At 55.3% G+C, this 22,267-nt stretch overlaps 2 protein-coding genes and 2 long non-coding RNA genes across 12 annotated transcripts in view; 2 read left to right on the forward strand and 2 right to left on the reverse strand.

The window, feature by feature from the left end:
• The window catches only part of SCNN1A (sodium channel epithelial 1 subunit alpha), a 23,046-nt gene extending 13,538 nt beyond the window's left edge, over window positions 1-9,508 (reverse strand). Inside the window, exons 1-2 of one of the 7 annotated variants that reach the window (XM_070618960.1) lie at window positions 8,740-9,508; window positions 6,144-6,514 (exon numbers count right to left, since the gene is read on the reverse strand). In XM_070618960.1, coding sequence (XP_070475061.1) covers window positions 6,144-6,499 — 356 coding nt within the window. In that variant the 5' untranslated portion in view covers window positions 6,500-6,514; window positions 8,740-9,508. Of the gene's footprint in view, window positions 1-6,143; window positions 6,515-6,678; window positions 8,001-8,739 lie in introns of those variants that run through there. The other 6 variants (XM_070618959.1, XM_070618957.1, XM_070618956.1 and 3 more) reach the window with 6 other exon arrangements.
• On the forward strand, window positions 7,177-10,275 carry LOC139083324 (uncharacterized). Its single transcript, XR_011539956.1, has 2 exons — window positions 7,177-7,270; window positions 9,795-10,275. It is a non-coding gene; the product is annotated as an uncharacterized lncRNA (long non-coding RNA).
• Window positions 10,204-16,145, reverse strand: LOC139083322 (uncharacterized). 2 transcript variants are annotated; one of them, XR_011539954.1, is made up of 4 exons: window positions 16,006-16,145; window positions 15,699-15,873; window positions 12,782-12,886; window positions 10,204-11,939 (listed from the first exon to the last, which is right to left on the reverse strand). It is a non-coding gene; the product is annotated as an uncharacterized lncRNA (long non-coding RNA). The 2 variants fall into 2 exon arrangements; XR_011539953.1 differs by having other exon boundaries at window positions 15,699-15,877; window positions 16,006-16,137.
• LTBR (lymphotoxin beta receptor) lies at window positions 15,117-21,770 on the forward strand. 2 transcript variants are annotated; one of them, XM_008513928.2, is made up of 10 exons: window positions 15,117-15,553; window positions 15,670-15,766; window positions 16,013-16,138; window positions 16,217-16,369; window positions 16,749-16,845; window positions 16,985-17,076; window positions 19,287-19,394; window positions 19,710-19,735; window positions 20,331-20,559; window positions 20,879-21,770. In XM_008513928.2, exons 1-10 carry the CDS (start codon window positions 15,437-15,439, stop codon window positions 21,118-21,120), a joined length of 1,287 nt encoding a protein of 428 aa, XP_008512150.1. In that variant the 5' UTR covers window positions 15,117-15,436; the 3' UTR covers window positions 21,121-21,770. The 2 variants fall into 2 exon arrangements, with proteins under 2 accessions (XP_008512150.1, XP_008512151.1); XM_008513929.2 differs by having other exon boundaries at window positions 15,151-15,532.
• Window positions 21,771-22,267: the final 497 nt, after the last annotated feature.

The following is a 22,267-nucleotide window of genomic DNA, read 5'->3' on the forward strand; positions in this document are numbered from 1 at the left end:
TGGTGGCCTCCTCAAGGTCACATGGCCGGGAAATGGGTCAGAAAGCACTGTAACCATCACACCACCCTCCATTCTGTCCCTGCTGGCTCTGGCTATTGTAGGAGGTCAGTGAGGTGCCCCAGAAAGAGCACCGGGGCCTGAGCCAGCTGGATGTGGGTCCTGGTGTTCCAGACACACACTTTCTAGCTGTGTAATGTTAGCAAGTAACCCAACCTTTCTGAATCTCAGCCTCAGTTTCCTCATCTGTAAAATGGACATTTTGCTAGATCTGCCTACTGCATGAAGCTCTTAGGGTTAAATGAGAAAACATTCACTGACACAAAGTGAAGAGGTCACCGAACATCAGGAAGACACAGACAGGAGCCTGAAGCCCTGGGAAATGAGGTTTCTTTCTCCTGGTCACATAGGAAGAATCCAGGTGCCCCAACTTGTCTGGAGTACTTCCACAACATGAGCCACCACACTTGGCTGGGCCTCCCTTTCCACCACCACCCCCAAGCTGTCTCAAGTCCCTCTGTGCCCCTCCTCAGCCCCCTCCTCTCCCTCATTCCCATCACCAGCTCCAAGCTATCACTTCTCGAGCCACGTCACTCTTCCCCATTGGGCCCCCGGCTGTCCCTGGGCCAGGCTCTCCCCTCAGTGGCCTTCCTCATATTCGGCTCCCCCTGTCTCTTCCAGAGAGGCCTCTGATGACCACCCCCTCCACTCCCACCTGTGACTAGGCCTCCAGAAGAGGCCAGGCACCGTACAGAACGCCCTCACTCCCCACGGTCTGCTTCTCTCCCTTTTTTTGGCTTAAAGCAGAAAGAAGTATCCCCGTATTACCCCTTCGGAAAAGAAATCTCTCCCTCCCTTTCAGCTGACACCTGAAGCTAAGAGAATTGACCTCTGAGTAACCCCACTAATGACTTCAGATCTTGTCCTGCAAGCAGGAGGGCCCTGGCAAGAGGAGACCAGGGCTGGAGAGGGGATAAAGAATGCCGACAGTGGCTTCAGCAAGACAGTCCAGGCTTCTAACCTTGACCTCCTACCCAGGTCACAGCCACGACCCTTAACTCTCATCTGCTCTGGCAGGCAGCCCTGCACTGGCGGGTGGGTGAACCCATGCACAATTCAATCAGGCCAGCATTACTAACCCCATTTGACAGTTGAGGAAACTGAGGCCCATCCACTAGACAACTCCTCTCCGGTCACTCAGCTAGGATGTGCTGGAGCTGAGATCTAAACCCAGGCCTGTTCGACTCCACGGTCCCTGCTTTTTCCACTACTTCTGCCTCCGGGCTTGGAAGCACTAGAGATCGGGCAGCAAAATCTGCTTTCCCCAAAGCTGGCCGTCTCCCCTCCAGCCCCACTTCCCTGTCAGGACAGACTGTCAGGGGCAGAGACACGGGGAGGTTTAGGGGCTGATACGTCTGCTCTCTTCCTGTCTGTGTCTCCTTATCCTCCCTCCCTCTTTCCCCTCCCTGGCTGCCTCTCACAGGAGAGCCCATGCTCACCCGCCAGCCGGGGATTTGCTCAGGCCTCCATCCCACCCATCCAGAGACCCCCAGTAGAGCATTCTCAACCAGCATTCTGGAAGTACTAGGCAGAGCTGGGTACTGGAAACTCATCAGCTTACTCCCCTGCCGGTGTGCATCTGGGGACCTACCCTGCTCCCTCCTTCTTCCAAGGACCACCTAGAAGCCTTCGCTTCCCTTTTTTGGCCCCTTCCCCAGCCCCATTCTCCTCCATATCCTAGCACTTCCAACCTGTCTCCCAGGAGGCATGAACACACAGCCTCAGTTCAGTCCCTCCACACATGACCCCGTGAGCTCAGCCTGCAGCACAATGTCTTCGCAGGCAGGTGCCCTCCAGCAGCCTCTCACCTGGAGCCCCCCCTGAGGACAGAGTCAGCCCCTCTAGAGTAGGTTCCGAGCTCTCAGCTCACACGTGAAATCCAGTCCTGGCTGGGACATGTTAAGAGCAAGAGATGTTCACAAAGCGATGATTGTTCAGAGGACAGCCAGCCAGGGTGGTGAGCGTTCTAAACCACCTCATGCCAGGAAAAGTGACCGGAGCCGTTGTAATCAGCTCTCCAGGCTCACGGCCTGGCCTGGCCACCTTTGAGGTTAGCCTTGGAGAAGTTACTGATCTTCTCTGTGCCTCTGCTCCATCACCTGTAGCATGGGCGTATTAATAGTCTCCACTGCACAGGGTTGTTAGGGGGACTAAATGAGTGAATATAGAAAAAGTTCCTGGCACGGTAGGTGCTATACAAGTGTTGCTGTTGTTCTTATTCTCATTACTGCCGTTCTGACTGTTTTCGGAGAAGAAAAAGTTAAGCAGGCACAGGAGCACTGCCTGCCGCTTATCCACCGTGTGACTTTGTGGTCTTAATAAAAGTGGAGCCTAAGACCAGATTCCAATTCTGACTCCTCCACGTAACAGCTGGGTGACCTCTGCAAAGCCCTTAGTTTCCTGGAGCCTCCATTTTCTCATCTGACTCTTTAGGTGACAAGCTCCTTAGGTTAGGAGGATCAGAATGCGAGAGCGGACTTTGCAGGTTGCCGTGTAGTTAGTGCTCTCCTAGGCGCGCCTGGACTGAGGGCTGTGGGGAAAAGAGAGGTCTTTAGGGCTGTTTCAAAGAGACAGACCAGAACCAGAGGGCAGAGATTATGATGCGGTAAACAGCAGCTTTCCCTAAGGAAGACCTTTCTAACAACAGCTGTGCAGAGGTGGTGAGGTTCCTGCCCCGAGAAAGAGTCCATCACTGGGTAGGGGTAAGGGTCAGCTTGAAGAGTCTGAGCTTTCTGTCCCGGCCAGGCCTGGCTTCCAGATCCTGCAGGGAGCACAGGGGCTCCCCACCGGGCTTAGGGACTCCGGCCTGGCTCAGAACCCCCCTCCCTTCCTGCAGCTTCTCTCTCCCGGGAATTGCCCCTCTCCTCACCCCCTGCTGTTGCTGTGTGTCCCCTGCTCTGCCAGCTCCGGGAAGGAAGATTCTATGACCTCCTTTGTTGTTTAAGAACCCCAAGTTGTTCCTCAGGTCCAGCCTAAATCCCTCCTGGGACTGGATGAAAAATATGCTCTTGGGTCTGTTTTCCGTGGATGTGGATGTGACTGGCCCTCTCCCTTGGGTGAAAAAGCCCTTTGTTGACCCGAAAGAAAGGGACTGCTGTGGCTGACCCTCCCCACTGGATTTGTAGCACTCCCTTGCTTAGTGTGGAAGGTCTTCGGCCCTTGTCCCCTCTCCTGGAAGTTACAAAGCAGCCCAGAACCCTGCACCCCCTTTTTCTTCCCCTCCCTCTGCTGGCCGTGCCCAGCTGCCAGCAGGCGGGCGTCAGCCCAGTTATCTGGCCAGCTCCTCTATCTATCTGTCTCCTGATTTCCCTCCCCCCAGCTCCCCCCACAGGAGTCACTCACCTCCCTCCGCCTCCTGCACCTGCTGCCAGCTGGTGGCCAGTGATTCACACTCAGGTCACCACCCGCAAGGCTGCACGAACCTGTCCACCCACCCTGCCCCTCTCCTGGAACAGGGGCAAACAACCCTGGATCCCTCCCTCCCGCACCCTGACAAGTACCCCTCCTCTTACTGCTGCTCTTCCCATGGCCTCCAACCAGCACCCCCACCCCTGGACACCTGGGCCTGGCCCCTCCTTTAAAGTGCAATGGGAGAACACACCTTGACATCAAACACGCTTGGTTTGCGACTCAGCTGCTAACCTGGGATACACTGGCTCCGAGGTAGGGGGCCCCAGGGGTGATTTTTGAATCCCAGATTCACCACCTGCTACCTGTGTGAACTTGGGCAAGTTTCTTAACCTCTCTGGACCTCACTTTCCTCATCCATAAAATGGGAGTAACACTGATATCTACTTCAGAGGTCTGTTGTGAGGATTAAATAATTTAACATAAAAATCTAATTTAGGTTTGGCACATATCAAGTACTGCGTAACTGTTAGCTATTATTGTTGTTATTACTTCTTTATTATTTGCTGTGTGACCTTACTCAAATTATTTCACCTCCATGTCCTCATCTGCAAAACAGAAATAATAACAATGCACCCCTCCTGGACTTGCCGGGATTCAGGGAGACCGTGTGCATAAAGACCCAGCGCAGGCCTTAACACACAGCAGGTGCTCAGTCTCCTTCCCCTGCGTGGGGAGGCTCCCCTGACCCCGCTGCCTTCCAGGGTGCTCCCCTCGCTGAGTCTCGCACAGCCATCCACACAGGAGGGATTTGTGCCGTGGGGATACCTGACTCCCCACCAGCAGGCCCCTGGAGGCAGGGGCCGTGGTTTTCATTCCCTGGGGCTTTTTCCTAGACTGTCCAGGGCCCTGCACCCAGCAGAACCTTAGAAAACATGCAGGCCCCAACAGGTTCACCCCTGCCCTCACACCTCCCACTCACGTGTTTCAACCACAAATATTTATTGAGAGCCTACTACCCTGCCTGTTGTCCCTTCCTCCCTGCTGGCTGGGGTGCCCAGTGTCCCTTCCCTCCACCATGGCCCAAGGGGGTGAGGGATGGGGAGGGAGGGGAAAGACTAGGTCAGAGGAGCTACAGGGGTGGGAAGTCTGGAAGGAGAGGAGCAAAGCCCAAGGGCACCAGGGGAACAAGGACTCGGAAAAGAGAAGTGAACATCAGATTGGAAACTCCATTGATTCCGAGCTGCACGTCTCGGGTGTTAAAAGGCAGGAGTTTGGGATCAGGAAAACAGGATGAGTCACAGCTCAGTCTCTATCTCTGTGACCTTGTGACCTGTCTTTCTCTGCCTCAGTTTCCTCAAGTGCCAAATAGGGATAATAATAGTAGCTGCCTCAGAGGACACATGGGAGAATGAATGGAGATGCTGCAGGGTACTTAGCAGCATCTGGTGCATGAAGCAGCTTCTGACTAAAGGGCCCCTTACTCTGGGCATCATATGGAGGCTAATCGAGATGGCCTGGCAGTTTTCTCTCTGAAGGACAGGACGTCCCAACCCTTATTAGTCCATGACACACCTCTGGACACAACAGACAGACTGGGGGCCTCCACCCCCAATATGTGACCAACCCAGTCATCCATACTCGCACGCATACCCTGTGTTTGCTCATACACACTCATGCAATCACACACATGCACTCATAAATCTCACACTCCTTGAAGACAGAGACAATAACTCACACGATTTTCGTGATACTTAGCACAGTGCTGCAGTTACTTGTTTACTTGCCTATCTCTTCCATCTCACTTTATCTTTCAATACCCAGCCAAGTACCTGGGCTTCGACAGAGACTGGATGAATTATTAATGAGCCCATTTGCCAGGTGTCTAGCACAGTGGCTGGCGGGCCGCAGGTGTTCCCACGGTGTTGCCTGACTGAGTGAACACACATAAAAGGTATATATAAACACCCAACCAGCCCTGACCTCCTTTCTTCTCCGTGGTTACCACTCCCCCTGGCTTCCGGACCAAAGATTGGCAAAGAGCAGTGATGAAACCCAAAACTTCAAGAAACACCCAGCACTTAAAAGTCAGGCACCTGGGCAGGTGAGCTGTGCAGCCCAGCAGGGGTCACCTGGGTCTTTGGGGAAACAGCTTGACAAGGGCTGCTTTCTATTCTGTCCTGTCTCCTCTGGCTCTGTAACTCTCCAGCCTCAGCCTCAAGGCTCATGGATTGCTTTGCCACCACCCCCTACTTTGCTTTCTCCAAAACAAACTCCCCTGCCAGGGCCCAGCTCCTGTCAGCTGCCACCACCCAGGGCCACAGCCCCTGCGGTGGCCTCAACTCTCCAGCAGGCTCTTCTCTTGAGGTGGAGGAGGCCAGTTCTTTGCTCTCCTCTTGCTCCAGGGAAGGGATGGGGAAGATCTCTACCCTGCCCTTTTGGAGTTATCAGCATCTTGACCTCCTCAGCACTCCCTCCCAGCTGTGGGGGGAAGGCGGGGAGGGAGGCGGAGGGGCCTCCTGGTTCAACAACCACAGCCCTGGGAAGGCTCCACTGGGCAGCGCTACCAGTCCATCCAGTGGGGCTCCCTATCTTGCCCGAAGGGAGGTCTGCCTGGGGACAGGAGTTTCGCCTCCTACCCCTGGGGCTGAGGTCTGCCTGCCCAGTGGGCACCTCTGTACCCTCCATACTTCCCTTGCAGGCACCACTGCCAGGATGTGGCAGAGGGACCAACTGACCTGTAGGGGTTGAGGGTGCAGATGGTAACGGCGGGAAAGACGAGCTTGTCGGAGTTGAGGTTGATGTTGAGGCTGACGGGGTAGCTGAAGTACTCTCCGAACAGCAGGCCGAACTGCCAGTACATCATGCCGAAGGTGCAGAGCCAGAGCACAGCCCAGAAGGCCGTCTTCATGCGGTTGTGCTGGGAGCACACCAGGCGGATGGCGCCATGGATGGTGGTGTGGTTGCAGAAGAACTCGAAGAGCTCTCGGTAGGAGCGGTGGAACTCGATAAGGGCCTCCTCCTCCTCCGTGGGCTGCTGGGAGGCCGTGGGTTCAGAGCCCAGCTCCTGCTCCTCATGCTTGTCTCCCTTCATGAGCCCCTGGGTAGGCTGTAGAGGTTGAGGGTCAGGGCTGAGTTCTGGGCTCCGGGTTGCCCTCACCCATCATCTTGAACCCAGAGGGAGGCTGGTCCTGGCCATGCCGGACTCCCACCCTGAGCCCACTTTCTCCCACTCCTCCCTCCCTCTACCGACCGTCCCAGGAGCCAGCTGACCTGCCGGAGTTGGGCCAGAAGAGCTGGAGCTGGGCTTCCCTGCCGTGGTCTCTCCTCTGCTTCCCTGATAAGGCCACCTTTTGGGCTCCCTCCTAGCACCTCCCTCTCTGTTGCCACAGTAGTCAGTCTCTTTCTTTGGGTCTTCTTCCTCCAGGATCTCCGTGTCTTAGTCTCTCTTTCTCTCTCTCTCTCTCTCTCTCCCTTCTGCTTCTCTTTGGGTCTCTTTCTCGGCTCTCTTCTTCCTTTCGTGCCTCCTCTCTCTGTACCAGGCTCTCTGATCCTGCCTCTCTTCCTCTTCCTCCCTGCCTTTCCCCCTCTCAGTCTGGGCTCTCTCCTCCTGTCTCTGGCCCTGGCCTCGGGCTGTGTCCTGACTCCCTCTCCGTCCCAGGGACTGCAGGGCTCCAGGAGGTCTGGGCTGCCTCCTGCTCCCCACTCCCAGGTGTGGCTGGACTGGGACTGGTTCCTTTCCAGTTGAATCTGGCAGCCAGTCCTCTCCTCCCCCTCACCTGACAGGTGCAGCAGCCGGGCCAGGGAGCCTGCCCGCCTGCTGGGGATGGAAGCGACTGAAGCCTCATTAGCATCTCAATTAAAGGTGAGCAGGGCAGGGGGAGGGGCAGAGGAGGAGTCAGAGCTGAGAGTTCTCCCAAGGGAGGGGGGCCCCCGAGGGCAGGTGACCAGGGAGTGCTGGCACTGCAGAAGGTGAGAGGGGGTCTGAAGGGAGACTGGAGAAGGGGCTTAGGGAGTGAAGCAGAGCTGACAGGCAAGGAGAGTGGGAGACAGAATGACAGGTGGGGCCGGAGAGCCTGAACAAGGAGAAGGATCCTGAACACAAAGCCAAGAGGGCAAAGCAAGGAAAAAGAACAAGCCAGGGGGAGTGAGGCCAAGGGGGGAGACCAGGAGGACAGGGAAGGCAGAAAAAGGGAGATGGATGGAGGAGGGCAGGTGAGCCACCGGGACCGGGACGGAGGGATGCAGGAGGGCACATGGGGAGGAGAGGCAGAGAGAGGAGGGTGAAGAGAGGGAGCCAGCCCCAAAGGGCCTCTCTACTCCCAGGCAGCAGAGCAGGGGAGGGAGCCCCACGTGGGCTTCCGGGAGCTGGGTCCCCTCCCTGGGGAATCCCTCCAAGGGCACCCCTGGGTCAGCCTCACCCCCAGATCTTGGAGAGGCAGGAGAAGGGGTATCTGCAAGCTTCCTTCCTGCTCACCAAAGTGGGAACACCTCCTGGCCCCCCTGGCCCTGGGCCCTGAGTGTGAAGCATCCCTCTGCCTCCCCTCTCAGTCTGTCCTCTTCTCACCTGACTCCTCACCACCACCCCTCACCTTGCCCAGGGCAGGGAGGGGCCCAGGGAAGCAAGGGACAGGGCGGGGCCTTGGGACATTCTGTTCTTTTTTACACCATTGGCTGCCAGGCCAGGAATGTGTCATGGCCCCTGTTGTGGTCACGGGGTTGCAGGAATGTGGGCACCGGACAGGCAGCACAGGGGCTAGGCAGGGCACTTGGGCACAGACCCGGAGCCCCCAGAGCGCCAGGGACAGCGGCACTGAGGGGCAGGGAGGGGCGTGGGCAGTGCTAGACGAGAGAGGAAGAGGGTGGGCGTGGCCCCGGTCAACACCACCCGCGGAGGAAGGAAAAGCTCATGGTAGGGGCTGTGTTTTTCCTCCAAAATTTCTGACCCAAACATAATCCAGCAAGAGGAGAAAGAGAGAAGCGCCAATTGGTGAGCAAGCAGAGGGAAGGGTCCGAGAACCAGGCCCAAAAAGAGGGCCGATGAGGCACCAGACAGGAGACCCATCCGCACAGCCCAGCCCTGCATGTGTGGCAGGAGGTCTGCCACCTGTGGCCCCGCAGGAGGCAGCCCTGGTGTGCGCCCCGGCTTTTCCTGCCTCCTCAGAGGGGCAGGCACAGGCTTCCCTGCCATGTGCAGACACAGGCCCAGCCTGAGCACTGACTTAGACGAGGCAGGAGACAGGCCTGCAATATCATAAGAAAAGGACTCTAGCGGCAGAAATAAGAACCAAGTGCTGAGGGAGCCTGGCTGGGGAGGGAGGGAGAGGCACTCACCCCAAGGAGACCCAGGAAGACTTCCTGGAGAAGGTGGCATCTCAGCTGAGTCTTGAGGAACAACAAAGTGTTTACCAGGCAAAGAGGGCAGCAGGGTACAAACCCGTCTCGTGGCTTCCTCTCCAGACTGTCTCTCGTGGCCTCTTCAAGTGAGAGCTGGCGTCAGCCAGGATTCCAAACCCAGTCCCATTGCTTCCCTTGACGCCTGCTGAGACCCTTCCCCTGGGAGGGGAAAGGCTGGCTTTTTCTTCATTTTCCAGAAGAAGAAATGCACCCTCCACAAGAGAAGCCAGTTTTCTGAGGACACATTGTGAAAACACAATAGCCGCAGAGCGAAAAACAGAATCAGAATTCTCCTCGAGGGTTGTCTACTTAGGGCTTTTGCGGTTTGTTTCCAAGAGCAGATGCATGAGGACTGGGCCCCCTGCACCTGGGTGTGAAAGCCGGGAAGCTTCACGCGCTCACAAGCAGAGTCCGTGGACTCGTCAGCAGTCCGGGGCCTGGGTTCTCTCCCTGGCTCTGTGAAAAGCCCTCTACGCTGTCCCCACCTTCCCACAGGATCCAGATTCCCCTTGAAGCTCCCTCTCCCCGAGCCAGGTCCTTAAAGCAGGGATGACCCCACCTACACATGGGGCACATGGCACCCGCCCCTAGGATCTCAAAGGTTCCCAGAGGCTCCCCTCTGCCTTTTCTATTTGCTAGCTGGGGCCTGAAATCCGGCCGCTGGCTTAAGGCAGCAGGCAGACAGCTTTTGTCTCAAGGGCTCTGTGAGAAGAATTGCCAGGCCTGGTCTGGGCTCAGCCGCAGAGTGTGGTGTCCCTGTAACCACCTGCCAGGGTGGCAGCCCGTGCCTGAGACAGCAGCATTCCAGACCCAGAAGAGGCCTGACCAAGCTTGTTGTTGCAAGAAAAACAGGAATCTGAGACCTGCACTTTTTTTTCAAATAGCATTTATTTTGTTGTTCTCTCTTGGGTTTTTTTTTATGCTTTGGTGAGGAAGATTGGCCCTGAGCTAACATCTGTTGCCAATCTTTCTCTTTTTTTTTCTCCCCAAAGCCCCAGCACATAGGTGTATATCCTAACTGTAAGTCCTTCTAGTTCTTTTACGTGGGACGCCACCACAGCATGGCCTGATGAGCGGTGTGTACGTCCGCGCCCAGGATCTGAACCGGCAAACCCTGAGCCTCTGAAGTGGAGAGCGGGAACTTAACCACTATGCCACCTGGCCGGCCCCCAAAGAACTGCACTTTTGTCAGAGCTCCATTTTAAAGATTATGTTTTAAGGTGCAGAAATAATACCCAAATACCTGTTTGTCACGATACAATTTTCCAACACTACAGAAGTGTACAGCACAATAAAAGCCTCGCTTTGTCCCATTCCTCTCCCACCCCTCGGCCCAGGGGAGCCACTGTAATCCTTGTATCCATCTGTATCTTTTTGTGTGTTTTTATAGACTTACATGTATTTTTAAAAAAACAAAATTTATTGCTTTTTTCACAAATGGTCCATGTAATAGATATTCTTCTATGACTTTCATTTTTGCTTTTAATCGATGTGACTTTGAAAAAGGCATTTTACCTCTCTGGGCCCAGTGCTCTCATCTGAAAAATGAAAGGGCAGGAGGGGTGGGTAAGGCAGCCCAGAAGGTTGCAAAGGCCCTTTCCATCTGACTCTGCATCTCGCCCCATGTTTAACGCATGAGGGAACTGAGGCCGCCGGAGAGGCAGTGACTTGCCCACAGTCACCCAGGGGTTCGGGGTGGGGCCAGACTGAGAGCTGAGGCTCCCCTTTCCAAGCTCAGTGCTGCTCCCCTGAGGTCCAGAGAAGTGGAGTCCGGTTCTGTGGGGGATCCAGGGCCTTGAAAGCTTGTCTTGGAACCCCTCTCACCCCTCACATCTCCCAGAGCCCTAGCCCTTCTTTCCTACCTGGGCTGCCTCCCCCCACCCAACACCAGCCAGCCTCTAACCCTGTGGTGTGGCCATAAACTGTGCAGAGGCTCCAGGGAGAGAAGGGAAGCCAGAGGGATGAGGGTTATGGGTTCAAAGGGTCTTCCTGCCTTTTGCTCTCTGGGGAACAGGGGACCATGGAAGGATTCACTTTCTCCTCCACGCTCCCGGCGAGAGCCTTATGTACTTGACAGCAGCACTTACAGCTGTGTACTGTTATTATCCTGGGGGGTGTGTCTGTGCATCTGTGCGTGTTTACATATGCGCAGATCGTAACACAAGTTCTCTGAGGACCGGCACTAGGCTTATTCGTCTTGGTGGCCCCACTGTCTAGTGGTCTCCATATGTTGACCCACGCTGCAGAAGACAGCAGAACTGGCATCTTGGGTAAGACCCAAGGTTAATCTTTGACAGAGAGTGATGTGCTATGAGAAAATATCCCCAAAGCATCAAGCATCCTAATTTCCTCTAATAACCCATTAATTTGTGGTCTATTGATTTATCTAAATTTCCTTCACTTTTCCCATTTCAGTCTCTATCCTTTCTAGGGTAAAAATGAGTCACTCAAAGTCAGTCAGTTTATTCTTACCACTTAGAACTAATTAGCCTCTCCACACTGGGCTGCCCACTGTGGAAAACCGTGATTTTTTTCTCTGCACTTATATCGTATGAATTTCTCCTTAACCTAAAACCATGTACCAGAAAACCCCTCCCGGCCGCTCCAGGCGGTCACTGCAGGATGCTTAGAAGCTCACCACTGGCAGTCTACTCCTTCAGGCTAAGGCAGGATTCCTGTGCCCATCCCTGGCCCCCACTGACTAGATGCCAATAGTACCCCCTGAATTGTGACAATCAGAAACTCCTCCAGATATTGCCAAATGTCTCCGGGGAGTAAAATCACGCCAGCTGAGACACCTGGACTAAGAGGTTGTCCCCAGTGAAAGTGCAAACACTCTGGAGAAAGTCGACCCTCATCAGGTCCACATTTGTCAGTGTTCACCAGACCCTTTCCCAGGGCACCGGTTGGCTAAGAGCAGTGTGGGGAAGAGGAGAGACAAAAAGAATATTTAGAAGAATCCATTCCCAGCAACCCCCTTTTTGGATTCTTCCTGGGCCTCTGGGAAGAAGGATGTCTCAGCAATCCCCTCTGAAGAAGGCCTGGAGAAGAGCCAGCTCCCACACATTCTGCGAGTCTACGAGGCGCTCAGCCGGGTCTGGTGTTGCCCAGTGGAAATCAGTGAGATTTCAAGGAAGCTGGTGAAGAACACAAAAGGAAAGAAGCAGAGATAATGGCCTGCCCACAAAGAATTTGTGGATTGCTCCCCCCTTTGACTCTCCCTTCATCCTCCTGGAGAAGGTTGAGCAGGCATTATAATAACCACTTATGGAAAAGATTTGCCAGTCATGGTCCAGCTGGGAAACAGGAAACACTCTAAGTCTTTCAAACGAAAGAAATTTAACACAGAGACTTTGTACATGGGTGATGGGAGAGCTGAGAAGCCAACAGGAGACAGTGAGGCAACCCCGAAAATAGCAGAGCAGGAAGCAGCTACCATCTCCAGGGCAGGGAAAACAGCAGGGTGAGATAGCATTATAGACCCAGAAGTCCCCAGAGCTATTTGGCAGGAGCTAAATAGTGGGGGTGCCTGGTAGGAGACAGGATTATGGAAGGAGGGAAGGAAGACACACAACCAACTGTGGGAGATGGCAGAGAACAAAGAGAGAGGGGGAGAAATAGCCTGGTTTCTTCCCTCCTCCCACCCACCTGTCCTCCACCCACCTGTCATCCTAGTGTATGAACCAACCCAGAAGCCGGGGGAAAAGGAGTCTGGGAAATGTAGTTCCCAGTAGTGATACAAAGCAGAGCCCGGAAAGGGTGGAGAACGGATCTGAAAGCACACCAGCAGTTGACCGGCACCAAAAAATAGGCCCAGAGAGGTGAAGTGATGGGGCCAGGATTAGAGTCCAGATCTTAGGGCTCTTTCCTTAGGACCCAGAGAGACCTTGAAGCCTGAAGCGACTGCAAGAGACTGGCAGCAGCAGGAAAGATATAGTTCAGCCAGCTGGAGTTAAAAAGGATCTGTGATAGTGCTTACCTGTGAAGCAAGGATCTTCGACCAGAAAGGGCATGCAGGAAACTCTTGGGGTGCAGGAAATGTGGGGAGATGCACGGGAATAAACAAGGGTGAAAATTCATTGATCTGTATACATAAGATTAGAGTTACTTTATGACTTCATAGTTTATATGTTATATCGCAATTAAAAGAAAAAGAGTTCCTGTCTTTTTAGAGTAAAATTCTGAAATATTTTCAACTGAAATGATGTCTATCCGGGGTTTGCTTCAAAATAATTACGGGGAGATTAGACGAGCGGAGGAGGGTTATATGGAAGAAATAAGACTGGCCCTGAGTTGAAGCTGGGTAACAAGTAGACGAAAGTTCACAATATTATTTTTCTCTCCTTCCCTTATGTTATGTGTGAATTTCCATAATAAAGAGTAAAAAGAAAAAAGAGAAAAAGGGGTCTAAGGCCATTACTCACACATACCTTTACGCATGTAAACACTCAGTGGTGAGTCCACTCTCAGCCCCCAATTCCCTTGACCTGGAATGAGCCACAGCCCTGAGCAGTGCACGCGGTTCTGACATTTCTTCCCTTCCCAGGCAGCCTTGGCCCATCTGTATAAACGTGTGCCAGCGGAGGGCAGGTCCTAGGCCTGCACCAGGGGAGGAGAGTGAAATGTCTAGGGCTTAGGCAGGCCCCTTCACCCTTCTGTGAGCCCTCCTGCCCGGGCACACCCCTGCACCAGGACTTCCCAGCTCGTCCATCAAGGGCCTGTCCAGCCAGTCTGACCAACCAGGGTAAGGATGAGTGCTGAACAAGGCCCTCCAGGGAGGGGACAGGGACAATGCCCAGGTGACCTATCTCAAGAGAGTAAGTCAGCCCCTCGTGCCAGTGGAGGCACCCCTGAGTCACAAGGACGTAAAGTGGTTACTGGAATGAGCTGGGACCCAGAAGTTAGGAGACTTGGACTCTAGGTTGGTTCTGCCAGGGACTGGCTCTGTGACATGGAGAAGTCATCGTTCATTTATTCCGTAAACATGTACTGGGCATGTGACGTGTGCCAGACTCTGCGCTAAGCACTAGGAATGCAGATTTAAAGATTCAGTCCAGGGGCCGGCCCTGTGGCTGAGTGGTTAAGTTTGCACGCTCTGCTTTGGCGGCCCAGGGTTTCACTGGTTCGAATCCTGGGCACGGACATGGCACCACTCATCAGGCCATGCTGAGGCGGCATCCCACATGCCACAACTAGAAGGACCCACAACTAAAAATACACAACTACGTACCGGGGGGGCGGGGGGGGGGGCGCTTTGGGGAGAAAAAGGAAAAATAAAATCTTAAAAAAAAAAAAAGAATTTGGTCCAGGCCACCGCAAAGCCCCCAGCCTGGTGGTGTGGCAGACAATAAACAGCAGGTCACGGAGAGCAGTCTACCTGGGGGCTATGCAGCCTCGGGTGGGGGTGCTTCCCAGAGCCCCAGTGACACTCAGGGACAAGTGGGAGTTAGCCAGGAGCACAGAAACTTGGAGGCCAGAGAGGCTGGCACAAGGGAGAGGAAGGCAGGCAGCTGCAAGTCACCATGGGTGGGCATGGGGGTAGTGTTAATGGGTTGCAGGGAACGACAGGGAGAAAGGGGGCAGGGACCAGACTAAGACCCCTGGAGTCCTGGTCTCCTCTCCTTGGCACCCTGAGCCTCGGTCCTCTCATCCTTAAGGTGAGGGGACTGGACTGGTGGGCTGTCAGCTCCCTCCAGTTCAGAGGATTCAGAGGCTCCTGGCCGAGGAAGCTGGGACTGAGGGCTGTGGCTGCCCAACTCCACCTAGCTGGCCCCTGCTGTCTGAAACTCGTTTCTGCACATCCTTCCCATTCTCTAAGGACTGGGAGCAGGGGCCACTGCCCCCTCTGGAGTGTATTGTAGGTGACCTGTGCCCACTGATATGTGGCCTGGGTTGGGGAGAGGAGAGCTGGCTGCCGTATTCTTTTATAGCTTATTTAAAAAGTCACACAATAGGGCAGGAACCCACGAATCCAGATAGACTGCCAACCAGGCCCTCTGGTTCCCAGATGCTGCGTCTGGCCGGCGTCCCTGGGTCTCCGTGGCTCTCTGCACGCCCCATGTTTGTCAGGCCCAGGCCCCTCCATTTGTCAGATCTGGCGCCCGGCTGGACCCTGCTCTGTCTCAAGCCCCGCTGTTCCCTGGGCAGCTCTGCGCCAGCTGGGCTCCCGGAGGCCCATCTGAGGACTGTCCACTGGCTCTGCGGCCCTGTCCCGCTGGCAGGCCCGGCCCTGCCGTCCTCCTCTCCCTGTCAGACTTCCGAAGAAGGGAGGAGGCCGGGTTCCGGCCCCGCTGCCCTCACGTGCTTTCCCGGCCGCCCCCTCCCGCCCTGCGTCGGGCAGCCAAGCCTGTTCCTCTTCCCGGTTGCGACAGACAGCCGGCCTCAGCTCCCAGCGCTCCCTGTCCCCGCCCCGTGGCCGGCTCACTCCACTCCCACTTCCTGAGCCCGGCGCTGGAGCCCCTGGCGCCCCGGAGGCCAGGCCAGGCCCGGCCGCTCCGGCCCCCGGGGGCACGTCGGCCAGTTGGGTCCCTGCCCCTGGGCTCGGGAGGTTGCTGCCACCCCTGCCCAGCACATCCAGGCCTCCCACCTTCCTCCGGGGCCTCCACCCATCTGGTCCACTGGCCCACCGGCCGCCATGCGCTTGCCGTCGGCCACCTCCCCCTGCGGCCTGGCCTTGGGGCCACTCATGCTGGGCCTCTGCGCTCTGCTGGCAGCATCTCAGCCCAGATCGGTGAGGGAGGGGCCTGTGAAGGTAGGTGGGGTGGGCCTGGGTAGGGAAGAAGGGTCTGGGCAGCCCTCTCTCTAGTCCCTCTGCCCTCCCGAGCTGACCCCTGAATAATTCTCCCCCACTTCCACCTCCCCTTGAAGGTGCCCCCATACCACACGGAAAACCATACCTGCCAGGACGAGGAAAAGGAGTACTACGAGGCCAAGCATCAGGTCTGCTGCTCCCGCTGCCCCCCAGGTAAGAGGTGACGTCCCCAAGAAGGCTGAGACAGGGAGGGGGGCTGCAAGGGCCTCCAGTCCACCTCGCTGCCTCGGAGGGAAGATGGACACCATCTCCCAGGAGAGCTGGCTGGCAGAGACAGGCAATGAGAATCCCTCATATGTAGGCACCGAGAGGGACAGGCCCAGGGTCACACAGCAGGCGGCTGAGGAAAGGGTGGAACCCCAGTCCCCTGACACCCCCACTGCCCCACTCACATCCTAGGCACGCATGTCTCAGCTGAATGTACCCGTGGCCAGAACACAGTTTGTGCCACATGTCCCGAAAATTCGTACAACGAGCACTGGAACCATCTGTCCATCTGCCAGCTGTGCCGCCCCTGTGACCAGAGTGAGTGGGGTGTGCCTGGGGCGGGCTGGGATCTCCTGAAGCCCAGCCCCTAGGCTGAGCTCTCCCGTTCCCCACCAGTGCTGGGCTTCGAGGAGACTGCACCTTGCACTGGCAAACAGAAAACCCAGTGCCGCTGCCAGCCAGGAATGTTCTGTGTCCTTCGGGACCCTGAGTGTGTACACTGCGAGCCACTCTCTGACTGCCCACCTGGCACCGAAGCCGAGCCCAAAGGTCAGAGGTCCCTGAGGGCAGAGGGCAGGAAGGAGGCTGGGCTCGGGTGATTGTGAATGAGGGCAGGGAGCATGGCACTGTGTCCATGGTGAGCCCCCGGGTAGTTCTCTTTAGCGTAAAATGCCTCTTCTTACTCCCTGGGAAAGGCTCACAGAAGGGAGCTACAGAGAAATGGACCTGGAGCAAGCACAGGGGCTTGGGGGGACTCCTCGCAGCACTGGGGGAGCTGGGACAAGGGGGAGATCCGGAAAGGTGCCAGCTACAGAATGGGGTGGGTGTGCAGGGAGGGGGCATCCAGTGGGAGTGAAGGAAGCTCACAACTGGGCAAGGGCCTCCCTTTGCCCACTCACATTGGCTGGCCTTGCCTTTCTCCTGCCAGATGAAGTCTGGGAGGCTAACAGCAACTGTGTTCCCTGTAAGACAGGGTACTTCCAGAACACCTCCTCCCCCAGCGCCCGCTGCCAGCCCCACACCAGGTGAGCGTGCCCCCTCCATGTTCCTCCCACCCTCCCAGAAGCCCCAGCTGCTGACAACTCCATCCCAGTGCTCAACTCCCTGGGACCTGCCTTGCTTCCAGCCATCAGCCCACTTGAGTTAGGCCTCTTTCCTCCACAGGTGTGAGGACCAGGGCCTGGTGGAGGCCGCTCCTGGCACCGCCCAGTCGGACACCAGCTGCAGAAATCCGTCCGAGTCCCCGGAGATGCCAGGTGAGGGGCCAGGGTTGAGGGGTACTGAGCAGGGGTGGGGGGGTGCGGTCTGGGAAAATGCCTTAATTCCAACCATCTACAAAAATGGGGAAAAGATGAACCCTTCCCTCTCAGAATCAGGGAAAGAAGAAAAGTTCCATAAAGAGAAACTGGAGTATCCCTAAGCCAATTTACTTACACAAACACACACACACATACTTTTTAAGTTATAGATCACACGTATAACTTATAATTATATTAATATTATGCCAAGGAACACTGCCACACTGAGATGTAATTGTAACTGACATCATCGTCATCATTTTGGACATGCCACCATCATATAATCCGTTTACTAGACTGAATTCCTCTTTATTAGATTACACACTTTCATTGTTAGAGAGATGATCCTACATTTGGCTCTTTTTTGTTTTTTTCTCTGGGGTTATTGATTTCCTCGCCTAATAACGATTACAGGATGTTTTCAATGATGGCAACCGTTATTAACTGGGGGAGAATTTTTTTTTTTTTTAAAGATTTTATTTTTTTCCTTTTTCTCCCCAAAGCCCCCCAGTACATAGTTGTATATTCTTCGTTGTGGGTCCTTCTAGTTGTGGCATGTGGGACACTGCCTCAGCGTGGTTTGATGAGCAGTGCCATGTCCGCACCCAGGATTCGAACCAACGAAACACTGGGCCGCCAGCAGCGGAGCGCGCAAACTTAACCACTCAGCCACGGGGCCAGCCCCGGGAGAGTTTATTTTATTAACGTTTTTAAATTACCAAATGTTTATAATCATAGTTTCCATTTATTGGGAGCTGTATGTCAGGCTCTCTGTGAACACTTGACATTCACTGACTCACTTAATCCTCTCAACGATCCCACGAAGCGGTCCTATTATTCTCACTGAGTGGATGAGGACACTGAGGCCCAGGGAGGTCACGTGACTTGCCCACATGGTAACTGGTGTTATGAAGACCCATACTGAGGTCTTACTCCAAAGCCATTGCCGTAGTGCATACTCACTGGAGAAAATCAGAAAATTCAGACACAAAACTAAAAATCGCCCACAGAGCCATTCACCTAGCGTAGCCATTCTTAACATTTTTGAATATATCCTCCTAGACGTTTTTCTATGTATGTCTATACATATCATTTTTTTTCTAAAAGTGGAGTCATTTGAATGTTTTGTAACCTGGTTTTTCATTCAACTCTGCCATAAGTATTTTTCCATATCCTCTTATTGATTTTTAACTATGTTTCAAATATGATTGGCATTTTAGAGAATGTGTAAGCTAAACTGCTTGTTTCACATATGAAAAAACTGATGCTCAAAGAGGCAAAATGACTGACGAAGTCACACAGCTGGGCAGGAACCCAGGTGTCCAAGACTCCAGGTCTCATTTTTTTCACCGTGCCTCCCATTCTGTCACCCCCAAAACACAGAGTTACATGGATCAGAAAGAGCCAACTCCCAGTATGTAAATATGCAAGCCTTCAGGCCCTTCCCCGATCCATCGAGCTGATGGCCCTGCAGACTCATGCTGTCGACGGCAGCACCAAGGCCCAGAGAAGGGCAGAAATTATCCACTACACATCAGGGCCTGAGAAACTCAACTCCCAGGCTCCCTTTCCCTTCCCCTTCTGGAACCTGCCCTGAGCGAGGGGGTGGCTCCCAGGCAGCCACAGGCAGAGTTCAGCCGCGAGGCTCCCCGACTCTCCCACCCCTGTAAACACCCTCACAGGTACAGGGGGCAACCTCGGTGCCTACCGTGGCCTCTCTGTAAGGCGGGCAAGTCCTGGGAAACGTGGCCCTACCCTGTGGCCTGAGTCTACTCACAGCCCCAAGCCCCACCCTCCCCATGCTGCCTCCCGCTCCCCCTTCCAGCTCTAGACCACCACCTGCCCAAGCGCCCGTCCTCACCCACAAGACTGCCACAGCCTGTCTCTAAGCCAGTGGGCGCCTGCACCAGCCCCAGACACCTCCATCCCTGACAGAGTTTCTCCTGGCTGTCAGGAGGGCCTCCCCGAGTCCAGCTTAGTTCCCTTTCTCTGTAACCGGAGGGAAGTTTCTCTAATTCTGCCTTTAGGGACCGCAGTAGGGCTGGAAGGGAAAAGCTGCTCCCCTTTCCTCTGTCTGGGTTGCCCAGAGACTGGAAAGCTGTCCCTACTCCCTTCCCCTCCGCCCTTCTCTGAGTTGTCATGCCCCCTCCTGTCTGCTGTTCTGGCAGGAACCATGCTGGTGCTGGCCATCCTGCTGCCGCTGGTCTCCTTTCTGTTCCTCACCACCGTCCTCGCCTGCACCTGGAAGAGCCACCCGTCTCTCTGCAGAAAGCTGGGTAGGAAGGAGCCGGCTGCGGGCCCGGGCACCTGTCCCCACCGGGATGGGGGAGAGGGGCTGCTGGGAATACGTAACTTCCCCAGCACCAACCCTTCTGGCCCTCCACACCCTCAAGCCTCCCAGTGCCTGCCCCCAACATAGACATCATCTCCATCCAGCCCCCCATTCTGAGACTGGAGATAAGGGTATTGGGAGCCTGTTTCTTCTGGGACCCCAGGATGGGCAGCAACACAACGCGGTGGGGTGTGGCTGGTGAGAGCCCGGGGTCTGAGGTCTGCCTGAGGCCCCACACCTATTTCATTTTCTGTTGCAGGATCCCTGCTCAAGAGGCGTCCAGAGGTACTGGGGAAGGCTGAGAAGGCGGGGTGCGGGGGGGGGGGGCAGAGGGGGATGGGTGAACCAGGTGAGGTTGGCAGGAAAAGGGTGTGCAGGCTTCCACATTCATTCATTCATTCAACTAATCATTTGTTGAGCACACCGTGTGCCAGCCACTGTTCTAGGCACTGTGGATATGGCAGTGAGCAAAACAAAGGACCCACCTTCCTGCACTCACACGCCAGTGGAGCAAGAATGAAGTTAAACAAATATGTATCAGGTGGTGATAACTGCTAAATGAAGCAGGGTAGAGGGACAGTGAGTGACAGTGGTAAAGGATGAGGGTATGTTACCTTAGCCAGAGTGGAGAGCTAGGGCCTCTCTGATAAGCTGATATTTGAGCAGAGAGCTGAAGAAACGAGGGAGCCAGCCATCAGGATATCCAAAGGAGAGTACTCTAGGAAGAAGGAACATCAGGTGCAAAGGCCCTGAGGCAGAGAGCATGATGAGGAGCAGAGGAGGGTGATGAGCTACCTAAATGTGGGGTGGGGTGTGGGAATTAAAGAAAGATGGGTCTGAGGCCCACATCATTGGTTGGTTCTCTGCCTCTCTGCTGCAGGGAGAGGAATCAAATGCTCCTGATGGAAGCTGGGAGCCTCCGAGGGTCAGCCCACATTTCCCTGATCTGGTAGAGCCACTTCTGCCCATCTCTGCAGACTTGTCCCCGGCCCTGGCCAGGCTCCCAACGACGCCAGCTTTGGAGGAAGAGGTGCTACAACAGCAGAGTCCTCTTGGCCAGGCCAGGGAGCTGGAGGCTGAGCTCCCAGAACAAGGCCCCGTGGCCCACGGTGAGCCTGGGGCAGGTGGCAGGGAGAAGAGGGGTGCGGAGGGTGGGAGGGATGGTGGCAGGAAGAGAAAGTGTGGGCCAGACAGAAATAAGAGGAAAACAGGCAAGACAGAGACTCCGACAGCTCTCCAGAGTGTCCCAACGAGAGAGAGGAAGGAGACGGAAAACCCAGAAACAGAGAAATGAGCACAGAATTCAAGAAACCAATAGCAAATGGGAGCAGAGACAGGGAAGGGAGAGCGGGAGGAACGGGGGCACATAGGCCTTCCTCCCTCAACAGTGCCCCCTCGGCCCCTCTCACGCTGCCTCCCTTCCCACAGGTACCAACGGCATTCATGTCACTGGCGGGTCTGTGACTGTCACTGGCAACATCTACATCTACAATGGGCCAGTGCTGGGGGGAGCACGGGGCCCTGGCGACCCCCCAGCTCCCCCCGAGCCTCCATACCCCATCCCGGAAGAAGGTACCCCTGGCCCTCCCGGGCTCTCTACACCCTACCAGGAAGATGGCAAAGCTTGGCACCTGGCTGAGACAGAGACACTGGGGTGCCATGCCCTCTAACAGGGCCAAGGACTCAACTTGTCACCCCTGCCTGATGGCGTCTGGGAAAAGCCCAGAGAAGGGAGGTGGAGGAGCACCTTCTCCCTGAGGCAGCCCGACCCACACAGGATGGACAGAGGGCCTGGGGAGGGCCCCTGGGGGAAGACCCTGAGGGGCCAGGCCTCGGAGAGCAAGGCCGGGCACTGGCTGGGTGCGGTGCCCACCACAGGATGCTCACCACCGCCTGGCAGGTCTGAGACTTCATTCACCCCCTGCCCCCTGGGGCTGCACCAGCTCAGCTTCAGGCACGGACAGGGCATCCGATGCTAACTGCTGCCCGCCATGGCACTCCGCACCCTAAGCACGGCACGGAGGGGAGCCAGCCACATGGTCACTTGCGAGGATGTCACCAGGACCTCTGACAGATTCGTGGTGCGCATCCCCAAGCTTCAGAGGCCATTTGAGGGCCCGCACTTCACATGGACTGAGGTAGACCCTTTATGAAGATGGAGTCCCATGAGGACTAGAGTTCCTAGAGAGGAAGGGGAGTCACTAAAAACTGGGGATTTGGGTCGGGTTACCAGGTATAGGGAGAGCTTTGGAGGGGGAAGAAAATGGTGAGTGTATTTATAAATTGTAACCACCTGCAAATAAAGAGGAGATTAAGACTAGATCATTGATTTTCTTGGGAACCCTATTCCAGGGGGACAACGTCAAAGACAAAGGTCAAAACCTGAAAATATAACCCCACGGAGCGATTTCTATGGGGGATGGTACATGTAATTCAGGCGATAACGCTGTTAGCCAGCGATGGCGGACGGCGCGCCAGGCAGTGTCCTACATGCTGTACACGTTGACTGATGTAATCCTCAGGACACCCGCAGGAGGGAGGTCCTCTTACTGTTCCCATTTAACAAATGAGGAAACTGAGGCACAGAGAGGGTAGGTCACATGTCCAGTTCAGCTGCAAATGGCAAAGCTGGGATCTGCACCCAGCCTGCCTGGCCCCAGAGGCCTTGTGTGTAAAAACTTCACATCCCACACCCTTAGAGAATGCCGTTGACCAGGTAAAATGTGCTGGTTTTCTCCAATCCGCCGCCCTCTGGACGTCCCACCAGCATTAAGTCTCAGCCAACCCTCCAACCTCCAGCCACAAGGCAAAGGGGAA

The sequence above is a fragment of the Equus przewalskii genome, chromosome 5 (assembly GCF_037783145.1).
Source record: "Equus przewalskii isolate Varuska chromosome 5, EquPr2, whole genome shotgun sequence".
Lineage (NCBI taxonomy): Eukaryota > Metazoa > Chordata > Mammalia > Perissodactyla > Equidae > Equus > Equus przewalskii.

Coding starts and splice junctions, on each gene's coding strand:
- LTBR (XM_008513928.2), top strand. CDS start 15,437: ATGCGCTTGCCGTCGGCCACCTCCCCCTGCGGCCTGGCCTTGGGGCCA. Junction 15,554..15,669: donor TGAGGGAGGGGCCTGTGAAG/GTAGGTGGGGTG, acceptor CTCCCCTTGAAG/GTGCCCCCATACCACACGGA. Junction 16,139..16,216: donor GTGCCGCCCCTGTGACCAGA/GTGAGTGGGGTG, acceptor GTTCCCCACCAG/TGCTGGGCTTCGAGGAGACT.